The 14,499-nt window shown below is 44.1% G+C and overlaps 1 protein-coding gene across 1 annotated transcript in view; it reads left to right on the forward strand.

Annotated features, from left to right (window-relative positions):
* fstl5 (follistatin-like 5) overlaps positions 1 to 181 on the forward strand; it is a gene marked incomplete at both ends in the record, with an annotated part of 142,166 nt that extends 141,985 nt beyond the window's left edge. The window contains 1 exon segment of the mRNA XM_080502377.1: positions 1 to 181. This exon segment is cut by the window's left edge and continues 522 nt beyond it. Coding sequence (XP_080358503.1) covers positions 1 to 181 — 181 coding nt within the window.
* Positions 182 to 14,499: the final 14,318 nt, after the last annotated feature.

Genomic DNA, 14,499 nt, shown 5'->3' on the forward strand with positions numbered 1-14,499 from the left:
GGCCGACTGGCCGTGGAGCGGCAGGAACAGGGTGGTGGCGAGCAGCGGCCTGTTCGGCCAGTACCTCGTCACGCCGGCCAGGGAGTCGCTCTTCGTCCTGGACGGACGGCTCAACAAGCTCAACTGTGAGATCACCGACGTGGTGAAGGGCAACGTGGTGGTGTGGGTGGGGGAGTCTTAGGTCGCAAACTCCTCCACCCCACCCACCTCCACCCCCCCACTCCCCACCTCCACCCCCCCCCACTCCCCCCACCCGCAAGCTTTGTTTTGCCCCTAAAAGGTACTGTTGCACTGAATTCTGTTGCAGATCGGTTCGTTTTTGGTGGGGTAGCGGAAAACTACGGATTCAAATTGAATTGTAAGTCCACGCGATGAAAGAATGTCACTCGGAAAAGAAAAAAAAATCCATCGTTTCCGTCTGGAAGCCCGAGTCATTTTGGGGTTTTTCTTAATTCCACCCGGTGGTTTTTCCGCCTCGGCGTCAACAAGGTCGCTTGCTAGAAACATTTTTTTCAGGACGATTGGTACGAGTCTGTGCAGCCTTGCGTTATTTACTCAGTGTGTGGGAATGCTGTCGGTCAAGAGTTTTCTAAGTGTGGAGGGGGGAAAAGAATAAAAGCCCCCCCTCAGAGAGAACCAGCGCCCCCTACTGGTGGCAGGTTGACCTGCCTTCACAGAAATCCACACCATTTCACCATGCAACAGTTTCCTCGATATTGTCCATCCTACCATCTTTAGTTTGGTATTTTAGCCGCGTCACGTTCTCAAGAGTCCCGACCTGTGCTGATCAAGGCACTAAAACCACGACCGTCCAGATTTGACTCATCCTGAGACCTGTGTATATTTTCTACTCGCCCCAGGCCCCTCCCCCTCCGTCCATCATGCGTTCGGCCCAAAGCGTACCTACATTCAGGTAACCAGACGATTGTAGTCATTTTTCTGGTTATTTTGTTGTGTCGCCGAGGCTCTCTGGCGCCGCCCTTGGGGCGGGAAATGGAGGCTCACGTCTTTGAATACCATCGCTGTAGATAAATAGAACAAAAACAAACTGAAGTGAATGAATAAACCCACACACACACACATATATATACATGTAAATGTATATTGTATATGTGCAGATAAACCCTTGTAATTTAGGTTTTTTTCCCATCCCAGACTCTTTCCTGTGCCTTCAAGGAAAATTCCCGTCCGACGGAGGAATTAGAGTAACTCTTCCCAGAGCGACTGCAGACTGCGCCTCTTCCTTTGACCCCCTTTTATCCGCGACGAGCGAGGCTCTTCGCAAATCTCCCGCTCTCGTCCGTCCGATCGACTCGGTCTAATTAAACGGGGCCCTCGCTGTGATCCCGTCCTGTTTGAAGTGGAGGCCGAGCGCGTCGTCACGACCGCGCGCTCCTGCAACCTTCAATTTCTAAATTGTAACCAGCATTTTGGACGGCTTGGAGTGAGCAGCTTGTTTTTTTTTTTTGTTTTTCTTTATAGTCCAAAGCAGGGGAATGAAAAATCAAGTGGTGATGTTAGTGAAGTTGTTCCAGCTTTATACACGACACATTGTGAAATTATTAAAAAAAAAAAAAAAAAGTTCCTTATAGCAGCAAGACGATTGTGTGTGTGAGTGTGTGTGTGCGTGCGTGCATGCGTGTGTGTGTGAATAAGATGTGATCATAACTCTTAATAACCCAGGACCAAAAAAAAAAAAATGTTAAAAAAGGATAGTGTAGGAAGGAAAGCCTGGTTCGGGTGCAGTGAAATAGTGAAATGTGGAAAACAAGCAGACTGTTTGAAGTGTTTGTTAGCGTGGCGTTAGCATGCTGGGTGACGGTAGCGTGGCGTTAGCGTGCTGGGTGACGGTAGCTGTGTTTTACCGTGTGGAGGCTCTTTGATGATGTCAAGCAACAGATGAGTGAAACAATCTTTCAAAACATGATACAAACACCGAAACGGCATCGAAAAACAACTTACTAACACGACATTTCAAATTGGCGTCCATTTTCCAAGATGGCCGCCATCGGTTTGACAACTCGTTTCAGGTTTTGTGGGCCGATGCTGCGTTTTTAGACTTTGATTAAGTCAATTTTACCATTCTACTCTTTCATGGGAACTCCAAAATAACGTTTAGTTGAAATTCTTCTGAAACATTGTTGAGATACAAAACGAAATCCAGATTGTTAATAATCATCAGGCTATCTTCATTTTCTGCTCCGACCATACGCAGATCAGATTTCCCGTTTATTTTCTCGTTACTGTTCTTTCCCTGAGCGACACCAAAAAGAACAAAACCAACGGAAGTGGATCTGAGTGAAATACAAATGTGCTATCAATATATCCCATGAAGTAAATAAACGTCAGCGCGACAGAACAAGCAGCGTTGAAACATCTAAAATATATCATCTTGAATTGACCAAAGATCAAAGCGTCCTCCGTCTCGCTCCTCCGGCCAGAACTGATGCTTGTGTCACACTTTGAAAGATTCCCCCTGAAATATGCAGGCGTCGGCTGATGACAAGCTCCGGATGTGACCAACGGCTCGTTCTCGATGTAGATCGGTAGGGCCGGCACGTCCACAACACCTAGCTGGACACGTTTCTATGCATTTTTTTCACCCTGGCACTCTTACGACTTGGAATCACACTCTGAATGGGCAAATATTTACTACGAACTCTCACCTGTACAGATTATATAAACCCCTTCTGTCTCTTCCCTTTGAACTTACTCGTATATGTTCTAGTTTTACTTTGATTTCTTTGAACCCGGGTGTACCCCCTTTGAACTTACTATGTTCGGGTTTTACTTTGATTTCTTTGAACCCGCGTGTACCCCCTTTGAACTTACTATGTTCTAGTTTTACTTTGATTTCTTTGAACCCGAGTGTACCCCCTTTGAACTTACTATGTTCTAGTTTTACTTTGATTTCTCTGAACCCGAGTGTACCCCTGCTGATGATGATGATGATGATGATGATGATGATGATGACAACCTGACCTTTCTCTCTGTCTGTGTCTCTGTACATAGCGTCCATTAGTTCTTCATCACTGTACAGATTCATGCAGGTTCCATTCACTTTGTTTTTTCCAGACCAGATATTCAGCACACTCCTTTTTAAGAATGAGAACTGAGACGCAGCCGTCTCCGTCCACCCGTCGTATCCGAGCACATTGTGACCACCTCCATATAGCCACGTCTTGTATGTTCCTTCATGTGATTGTTATTTATATAGAGAAAACACGCTTGTCATTTTACCCAAACAATAAAAACAAAATGTATACCAGGACACCCCGTCGTCTTGTCGTCTTTCCCCCCCGTCTTCATTAGCGGCAGGAATATAGGTGAACAGAAACAGAAAAACCTCCTTTATAGCCGAGTTATTATTATTATTATTATTATTATTATTATTATTATTATAGTTGTTATTCAACAAGGAATCCAAGAGGAGCGAGATCAGACCTCTTGTGTTCCGTCGGGCACATTTATTCTTCACAAAGTGTGACGGTTATTGCAGAGGAAGAAGAAGAACTGGAAGAAAAAGACGAGGAGTTCGTTTATACATTGCAAGTAAAAATGCACAACTTTTGTTGTTTCACTGGGGACAGTTTACATGAAAACAGCGTCCAAGGTTTTATTTTGACAGTCACCGTAATAACAATCCAACTTGGTGGTTTTATTTTGACAGTCATCGTAATAACAATCCAACTTGGTGGTTTTATTTTGACGGTCACCGTAATAACAATCCAACTTGGTGGTTTTATTTTGACGGTCACCGTAATAACAATCCACCTTGATGGTTTTATTTTGACAGTCACCATAATAACAGTCCAACTGGGTAGTTTTATTTTGACAGTCACCGTAATAACAGTCCAACTTGGTGGTTTTATTTTGACAGTCACCGTAATAACAATCCAACTTGGTGGTTTTATTTTGACGGTCACCGTAATAACAATCCAACTTGATGGTTTTATTTTGACAGTCACCATAATAACAGTCCAACTGGGTAGTTTTATTTTGACATTCACCGTAATAACAATCCAACTGGGTGGTTTTATTTTGATAGTCACCGTAATAACAATCCAACTTGGTAGTTTTATTTTGACAGTCACCGTAATTACAATCCAACTTGGTGGTTTTATTTTGACGGTCACCATAACAACAATCCAACTTGGTGGTTTTATTTTGACGGTCACCATAACAACAATCCAACTTGGTGGTTTTATTTTGATAGGTTTAAACAACGACTTGATTCCAGGGAAACCTTGGTTTCCAGTGTGTGGATTATTTATTTATTTATTTTTTTTACTGATTGTGTTTGATTTCAAGTCGGAGCAGGTTTAGAAAAGTGTTAGAAAACAAGATTTAACCGCAGTGTTAAAGCAGCCTGAGTGTCTTAAAAGCTCCACGAGATGAGGAGGGATTTCACTGCACTCTTGTTTTTCTGTAGCTTCCTGTCCAAGTCACAAACTCTCTCCGTGATTTATCAGGGCAGCAGAAGCGTCTCTGCCAGCGCGGCGTGTTGAGAGAAGACGTTGCTGTTTCACTGCAGGTGTTTCACTCGTTATACTTTCCTCTCCGGACTTCTTCATCTTTACAACGGCTGCAGGTCTGAAGGCTGCTTTGGGATAAAACCGTCCTCCAAATTGCACATGGCTGCACACTTATCTTTGAAATCCATGTGGAGGAGAGCTTTCATCTCCACAACCCTGACACCAGATCAGCCCTTCCCCACACACACACACACACACACACACACACACACACACACACACACACACACACACACACACACACACACACACACACACACACACACACACACACACACACACACTCACCAGAGAACAATGAGCTTGAAACATTAACACTGGAAGAAGTAGATTGTTATTGTGGTGACTGTCAAAATAAAAGTACCAAGTTGGATTGTTATTGTGGTGACTGTCAAAATAAAAGTACCAAGTTGGATTGTTATTGTGGTGACTGTCAAAATAAAAGTACCAAGTTGGATTGTTATCATGGTGACTGTCAAAATAAAAGTACCAAGTTGGATTGTTATTACGGTGACTGTCAAAATAAAACTACCAAGTTGGATTGTTATCATGGTGACTGTCAAAATAAAACCACCAAGTTGGATTGTTATTGTGGTGACTGTCAAAATAAAACCACCAAGTTGGATTGTTATTATGGTGACTGTCAAAATAAAACCACCAAGTTGGATTGTTATTACAGTGACTGTCAAAATAAAACCACCAAGTTGGATTGTTATTATGGTGACTGTCAAAATAAAACCACCAAGTTGGATTGTTATCATGGTGACTGTCAAAATAAAAGTACCAAGTTGGATTGTTATCATGGTGACTGTCAAAATAAAACTACCAAGTTGGATTGTTATTACAGTGACTGTCAAAATAAAACCACCAAGTTGGATTGTTATTATGGTGACTGTCAAAATAAAACCACCAAGTTGGATTGTTATTATGGTGACTGTCAAAATAAAACCACCAAGTTGGATTGTTATTACGGTGACTGTCAAAATAAAACCACCAAGTTGGATTGTTATTTTGGTGACTGTCAAAATAAAAGTACAAAGTTGGTATTGTTATTAGAGAGAGAGAGAGAGAACACATGATCTGCTTTTTTGTCTATATTTGCTGGTGAAGTAACTAAAAGTACTCTGGTACGTTACATTTTTTATTTTAGTACTTTAAGTGAAGTTAGTTACTGATTCCATTTTCTCACAAGTAACTTGTAATTGTAACAAATTAGCTTTTGTTGCTGATGTCACATGTTGGTTTTCTTCCCCCCCCTGATCAATAAAGTGTCTGGCTCCGCCCCTTTTCTCTTCATCCTCCAATCACGTGCTTCGTACGGAAATCCCTCCTTCCTGAACCTCCCGTCGACAAAGCAGCCGTGTGAACAGAGACGAGTCCCTGGCAGCTCCTTAATTATCCACTGTGGGTGTTTTATTCTGGCGGGGGTCACACGGGAGGCCCTCCGCCTCCTCCCCGCCTCCACCGGGAGAATCCAGCGCCAGACTCTCTCTCTCTCTCTCTCTCTCTCTCTCTTTTACTGCGCTCAGTTGGGCGAGCGGTGTAATCACGGTGTGGAAAGCGCCGGAGCCCCTGGTGGCTGATTGAGGCCAGAGGCGGCGCCGCACCTCCCGCCCGTCTCCACGTCCTCGTCCCGCATCCCGCATCCCCGCTGCCGGCGGATAATCAGCACACTTCTGTGTTGCGCTGCGAGGCGGCACTTGGGAGAAAATGGATTTCCAAGTCGTCTGGCGCTCCGGAGACGAAGGCGACGCGGCGGCGCGGCGGCGAAATGCTAATGAAGGGACGGGGGTTGGATTAGAGGAAAAACAAAACGGGCACTTTGGACAGATTAGAACCCGTCTTGGAAGATTATCCGGCGATTACGCCGACTGATCACTGGGAAACAATTATAGAGGCTGAAATTAAAACTTTTAATTCACTTTCAGTGGAAAAAACGGAAGGAACCTAAATTACACATCGCAAACAGTCAGTGTGAACTTTGTGACCTTTGTTGTTTTACTTTGCAGTGAAATGTCGACTGTCTTCAGTTTACGCCCAAACGTTTTCAGGCAAAAACACAAAAATCGCGCTTTGTTTACGTCGTCTGTTCACTCGACGGAGCTCGTCGCCACTGGAAACGCCACTTTGTAGCAATAATTCATAATCCTTCTGCACATGCTCAGTAGAGACGATCAGAACGTTTCCTCCAGGGCGTCATGACTCACAAGGGACCTGGTACTTTTATTTTGACAGTCACCGTAATAACAATCCAACTTGGTGATTTTACTGTAATAATAGTTTCTGTGTAAACGGACATCTTTTTTAAAACTCTGTTGTTCAAACGCAAAACTTTTCTGAAACAAAAAAGGCAAAATGTGCCAAAATGTTTTTATTTTGACTTCCTGGCTGTAAAAATGTGCCAAAGAATTGTTTCAGCCCAAGAAAATAGTTTTATTTAAAACATTTGAGGAGGAAAATCCTGTTAATTAAAAAAAGTGTTAAATCTGAATAACATGATAAGAAAAACTTTTCTTTTGTTTTGTTTTTATTCCACATTGCAGGAGGACACAAACTTGAGTCGTCTGAGCCGAATGTCTGTTTCCATGGAAACGGACGTCAATTTCAAAATGTTGCCGTGCGAAACGTGAAACTTTTCTGAAGCGAAAACTCAAACGTGTTTTCACTTGAAACATCGTCGTGTTTATTTGTTTCCGATTGATAAAAGTTATGAGATAATTGAACGAACACACACACACACACACACACACACACACACACACACACACACACACACACACACACACACACACACACACACACACACACACACACACACACACACACACACACACACACACACCAATAAACTTACCGCCATGGCGGTGAACTGAAAAACATTAAAGTTCTATTATAATAAAACCATTCATTCCTTTTTCTTTGCATCTTGTTGTTTTATTATTTGAATTTCTGAATTAAAAATAAAAAAAACAAGTTTATATAAAGTCCTGAGCTTTTGAGTTGAGTCCTATTTAAAATTCTAGCACCTTTTATGAAACAATTATTCTCAACACCTTGTGAAGAAGTGATGACAGATTATTGTTGTTTTCACAGTGATTATATCGACTTCTTCTAATTTCCCTGAGAAAACGCTGCAGAAAAACACGGATCTGCTCGTGACGGCTGAATCCTCGTCACCTCAATTCAGCCAGGACAAATATGGAAATAAAGAGGAGGCGAGTGAAGGTCAATACCTCGTTGCCGGTAAGTTTCTTCTCTTAACGAGTTGGAAAACATTTAATGTTGAAACTAATTGGAGTGTCTGCGCAGCGTTATTAGTGTTGATCATCAGAGTCGAGCTGTGAAGCACATTTAAAACGAGTGACTGAAAGTAAAGACCTTCATCATACCAAACAGAACTCCCTCGCTGTTGCCGGGAAGATTTCACGCTGTGGACGAATGGCAGAGATGACGAAAAGTGACGAAAAGTCGGCGTTTCTTCAGTTCTGCAGCAGGTTTGCACACATGCAGCTGCTGCACATCGTGGAAGTGGAGAGAAAGTGGGAGAGTTTGTTGAAAGTGGCGTCGAGTGTCGAGGGAAAACTTTCCTGTGTTTTTTTTATTGGTGCCGTTTTTTCCAAACGCTCCATTTAAATTGTTCCTTTTTCCACCCAGAAAAAAAAAAAAGTGGCCTGAGAAACGTCTCGACGCCATTTTGCACCACATGCGGCTTGAGTGGATGAGGCTCGTTCCCTCATCACTTATTCATCTGCTCTCATGAAACTTTCAGGAGGGAAAAAGTCTCGGGAGCTGATGACACGAGAGAAGCGACAATAGAGTGTCAGCAGGCGGGAAAAAAGTAGTACGTTTGAGTCTCGGGCGCAACAGGAGACCTGAGGGAGATATCGTGTGTGTGTGTGTGTGTGTGTGTGTGTGTGTGTGTGTGTGTGTGTGTGTGTGTGTGTGTGTGTGTGTGTGTGTGTGTGTGTGTGCGTGCGTGCGTGCATGCGTGCGTGTGTATATATGTATGTATGTCTGTGTGTGTGTGTGTGTATGCATGCATGTATGTATGTATGTATGTATGTACGTTTGTATGAATGTGTGTGTGTGTGTATGTATGTATATATGTATGTACGTTTGTATGTATATAGGTATGTATGCATGTATTTATTTAGTTATTTATCAATTTATGTAAATACATATTCATCTACTTCTTTATTTCTTTATCTATCTATCTACCTATCTTCTATCTATCTATCTACCTATCTTCTATCTATCTACCTATCATCTATCATCTATCTATCTATCTATCTACCTATCATCTATCTATCTATCTATCTACCTATCATCTATCTATCTATCTATCTACCTATCTATCTACCTATCATCTATCTATCTATCTTCTATCTATCTATCTATCTATCATCTATCTATCTATCTATCTATCTATCTTCTATCTATCTACCTATCATCTATCTATCTATCATCTATCTATCTACCTATCATCTATCTATCCATCCATCCATCCATCCATCTATCTATCTATCATGTATCTATCTATCTACCTATCATCTATCTATCTATCCATCCATCCATCCATCCATCTATCATGTATCTATCTATCTATCTCTCTATCATCTATCTATCTATCATCTATCTATCTATCTATCTATCTATCTACCTACCTATCATCTATCTATCTATCCATCCATCCATCCATCCATCCATCCATCCATCCATCCATCTAGCTATCTATCATGTATCTATCTACCTATCTATCATCTATCTCTCTATCCATCTATCTATCACTCTATCTCTCTATCTCTCTCTCTATCTATCTATCTATCTATCTCTCTATCTATCTATCTCTCTCTCTCTCTATCTACAGGAACCCCCAGGGTTCCCACAGGTCAGTAGTTTCCAGCAAACCTCCTCATTCCCATCAGGATTCAGTAGAAAGAGATCAAAGTGTTTGTTGTCTCTCTGCTGGATGAAGACGAGAAACGATCAAGTGAGAAGTACGACGGTAGGGTTGCTGCCAGACGTCACGCTGGTGGAGGGGATTTGTAAAAACACCCAGAATGTTTGTTTTTAAACTTTCAATTTAATTTTGCAGCAGTTTCAGTAAAATTGACTTCCATTGGGATTTTCTGTCATAATTGATTTGTTTGCAGTTTTTTTTTCTCTATATATTTCACTTTATTTTGCAGCAGAAGGTTTCATTAAAATGTCAACATCACTTTCAGTGTTTCTGCTGTTTCCATGGAAACGAACATCGTTTTGGGAGGGGAACGGCAATTTTTTAAGATTTAACATCCCCACAGTTTGCTGCCATTTTTCTGGAGTTAATTAGACAGTGTGTGTGTGTGTGTGTGTGTGTGTGTGTGTGTGTGTGTGTGTGTGTGTGTGTGTGTGTGTGTGTGTGTTTACATGATGAGAATCGGAGGGTTTTCATTCGACCTCTCAACAAAACACAATATCAAGTTCCATCAGTGTTTCAGAAACACAGAAAAGTAAAGGAGTAAATTCTGTCTCCGGCTCAGATTGAACTCCCACGACGGAGACGTCACGTCCATAATGTTTTGAAAAGTCTTTGCAGTGAAATGTTGGGAGTCGTTCCTTTAAAGTCCCAGTGAAATGAAGGTTCCACCTCCAGAACCCTCTGGTGTCTCTTCTAGAACGTTTTCCTGCTAACTGGCTGAAGGTAAAATGTTAAAACACGACAATCTGAGAGAAAATAGCCGCTAAACGGCGCTATTTCCTCTGCTGGGCGGAGCTTCTGACAATAACAGAGTGACATCACGAGTTGTGCACACGCCCAAGTTGTGTTTACATTATGGAGGATCAGAGTTTTGACCACGAAGAGGCTGAATTGAACCATATTTCATCATCGTGGTCATTTCAAACCCAGTGATTGATGAAGAAGACACAGAAGGTGGTTCTGCCATCGGTGACCCCGTCTGGAACATGTTTGAGGAAGCAGAAGACGCTTCGTCCTCCATTCGTCCTCGTCTCCTCGCCTCAGCAGCCGCCACTTTTCACCTTTGAGGCTTTGAGGCTCCTGACTTTTGGCAGAACGACCGGCTTCCTGGATCCAACACGTCCAAGAGCTAGAAGACTGTGGAATCACCGGAGACGAGTCCAGGTGTTACCTGATCGTCTACTAGTCTCACGAGCTAGCGGCTCCCGCTAGCCGCTAGCCTCCCGCTGCCCGAGCTCCTTTTCTCCTGTCTGGTCTCTTCCAGGCTCAATCTTTCATCAAGGCTCATAAAACGCCGACTACAACTTCAAAACACTGTAAAAACTTGATATTTAAGAGGAAACAAGCCGAAATAAACACAACAGATCGAGATCTGCACAACTCGTGACATCACACATAGGCTCCGCCCACAATGGCCCACGAAGAAGGATTCCCCCGACTTCGTCAGCTGGAGATTCAAAATTCAAATAACTTTGTTATGCGACAACATGGTGGGGCAGAGTGGGAGGAACCTTAGAAGTAGAACCACAACTATCGTTTTTTGCAAAGTAGTGTTTTACATTTCACTGGGACTTTAAATAAAGTAGTGTGTTACAACGTCAGAACGGAGAGTTTGTTTGTCTGGCGAGTTGAAGCGTCGGCATCATCAACTCCACCTTTAATCTCATTACGGAGGAGACGACGACACGGCCCCTCTGGAGACGGACGATCCGGCATGAAGCCTCCGAACAAGCTGAATAACTGAATAACAAATTGCTCTTTGCCTTCAGCGTTGCCGCGCGGCTCGCTAGCGCGGCGCCCCAGAGGCCTGGCGGCATTAACAGTCCTGCTGCGAGCGACAGCTGATGAAACAATATTCAAAGTGCGGCTGTCACTCCGGTATTAAGACGATCAGCAGACGACACTGGGATTGTGTAAGTGAATGAGAACGTTCTAATTTGTCGGGCGCGAGCACAGCTGGACGCCGGCCGCCCGCCAGGACGCCGCCGGCGACAGTCACATCTGTATCGTCGAGACGTCCACACGTCTGCGGTGGTGACCTTTAACTGCAGGACACGTCTGATGGACATGATGGAGAACTTTGTCCATCACATCCACACGTTTTTACTTATACTGCGTTTGTGTGTGTGTGTGTGTGTGTGTGTGTGTGTGTGTGTGTGTGTGTGTGTGTGTGTGTGTGTGTGTGTGTCTGTGTGTGTGTGTGTGTGTGTGTGTTTGTGTGTGTGTGTGTGTGTGTGTGTGTGTGTTAGTGTGTGTGTGCGTGTGTGTGTGTGTGTTAGTGTGTGTGTGTGCGTGTGTTAGTGTGTGTGTGTGTGCGTGTGTTAGTGTGTGTGTTAGTGTGTGTGTGTGTGTGTTCGTGTGTGGGTGTGCGTGTGTGTGTGTGTGTGTGTCTGTGTGTTTGTGTGTGTGTGTGTGCATGTGCGTGTTAGTGTGTGTGTTAGTGTGTGCGTGTGTGTGTGTGCGTGTGTTTGTGTGTGCGTGTGTGTGTTCGTGTGTGCGTGTGTTAGTGTGTGTGTGTGTAGGTGTGTGTGTGCGGGTGTGTGTGTGTTAGTGTGTGTGTTAGTGTGTGTGTGTGTTAGTTAGTGTGTGTATGTGTGTTAGTTAGTGTGTGTATGTGTGTGTGTGTTAGTGTGTGCGTGTGTGTGTGTGCGTGTGTTTGTGTGTGCGTGTGTGTGTTCATGTGTGCGTGTGTTAGTGTGTGTGTGTGTAGGTGTGTGTGTGCGTGTGTGTGTGTGTTAGTGTGTGTGTTAGTGTGTGTGTGTTAGTGTGTGTGTGTGTTAGTTAGTGTGTGTGTGTGTGTGTTAGTGTGTGTATGTGTGTGTGTGTGTGTTAGTGTGTGTGTTAGTGTGTGCGTGTGTGTGTTTGTGTGTGTTTGTGTGTGCGTGTGTGTGTTCGTGTGCGTGTGTTAGTGTGTGTGTGTGTGTGTGTAGGTGTGTTGGTGTGTGTGTGTGTGTGTATGTTTGTGTGTTAGTGTGTGTGTTAGTGTGTATGTGTGTGTGTTAGTGTGTGTGTGTGTGTGTGTGTATGTGTGTGTGTGTGTGTGTGTGTGTATGTGTGTGTGTGTGTGTGTGTGTGTGTGTGGTTCCAGTACAAAGAGAAACAACAGCACCAACTATAGGCCCGACCTTGTAGTTACATTAGTTTCAGTGTTTCTGCTGTTGCCGTGGAAACAGACACTTTTTTCAAAATGCTGCCACATACACTCAAAACTTTTCCGAAATGAAAAATGCAAAAATGCCCCGAGTGACCTGAGACTTCCTCGTCGGCTCCACGACACATTTTCCTGATTTATTGATATTTAGACGAGCCGCACGTTGAATCTCAGCTTTCGAATTAAAACACGTTGTCATTTCAGAAAAGTTTCATATTCATACGGGTCTTGGAAACGGTGCCTTGTTTCCACCACGCGTTACTGTTGCCATGACGACCAGGACCTCCAGCCACGTTTTGGAGCCGGGGAATTTCCAGAGAGTCTCATTTTCAACCGTTGTCGTTTCCACTTGAAGTCGTTGCTGCGTAAACAAGAAGTTTAACACAAACATCGTCACGTTTAATTCATCTGCGATCAATCTAGTTAGAAATGTTTTCTTCGTGTGAATATTGTTGTTTTTGTTGTTAATTTCCCCCACGTTGAGCCTCGTGCTTCTTCTTTTTCCAATCAACACGTTTGTGTTGAAACTTTTTCATGAAGCTCAACAAGGTGAGCCTTCAGCTCGTCCTCAGTCACCGTCAGTCGTGTTTATATATAAAAAAGAAGTTATAAGACCTTTAAGTGTCGTGAAGAATCCGTCTGCTGTCCTTCATCAGCCAACAAGGACTCCGTGGACACAATGAGCAGGAAGTACAGCCGAGTCCACGTCTGGTCTGGAAACGGCAACAAGTCGTCACAAACGTCACGAACATAAAAGTGACTGTGAATCGGGTGAAGAACTACGGTGGCCCTGAAGTGCCAACCACAACAGCAAATCACTAAACACAACGACAAATTGAAAAACACAACAGCAAATTGAAAAACACAACAACAACTGAACATCGCCGACTGTTCCTGAACACTGCCGACTGTTTCTGTTCCTGAACATCGCCGACTGTTCCTGAACACCACCGATTGTTTCTGTTCCTGAACACCGCCGACTGTTTCTGTTCCTGAACACCACCGATTGTTTCTGTTCCTGAACACTGCCGACTGTTCCTGTTCCTGAACACCACCGATTGTTTCTGTTCCTGAACACCGCCGACTGTTTCTGTTCCTGAACACCACCGATTGTTTCTGTTCCTGAACACCGCCGACTGTTTCTGTTCCTGAACACCACCGATTGTTTCTGTTCCTGAACACCGCCGACTGTTTCTGTTCCTGAACACCGCCGACTGTTCCTGTTCCTGAACACTGCCGACTGTTTCTGTTCCTGAACATCGCCGACTGTTCCTGAACACCGCCGACTGTTTCTGTTCCTGACCACAGTCGACTGTTCCTGTTCCTGAACACCGCCGACTGTTTCTGTTCCTGAACACAGCCGACTGTTCCTGAACACCGTCGACTGTTCCTGTTCCTGAACACAGCCGACTGTTCCTGAACACCGTCGACTGTTCCTGTTCCTGAACACAGCCGACTGTTCCTGAACACAGCCGACTGTTCCTGAACACCGTCGACTGTTCCTGAACACCGTCGACTGTTTCTGTTCCTGAACACAGCCGACTGTTCCTGAACACCGCCGACTGTTCCTTGTTTGATAAACGCTGAAACGCAGCTGAAGGGGAACCCGTTGTTTTGTAGGGCTCATTCCACCGGCCCATCCGGTTCCCTCGAGGCCCCCCACAGTCAGAACCCTGCTGTTGACTGTATTACAGCCAGAGACTTCCTGTGAACCGGTGGAAATGTTTGGACGTTGAGCTGATTGTGACTTCACTGCGTCTCGCAGGTGGCGAATCACCGGAGCAGCGTTCCACGCAGGAAGTGGGAGCGGAGCCACAGCGGAAGCCGCCGCCAGGCAGCGTCTCCGGCTCCTC

Source organism: Blennius ocellaris (genome assembly GCF_963422515.1).
Source record: "Blennius ocellaris genome assembly, chromosome: 9".
Classification (NCBI taxonomy): Eukaryota; Metazoa; Chordata; class Actinopteri; order Blenniiformes; family Blenniidae; genus Blennius; species Blennius ocellaris.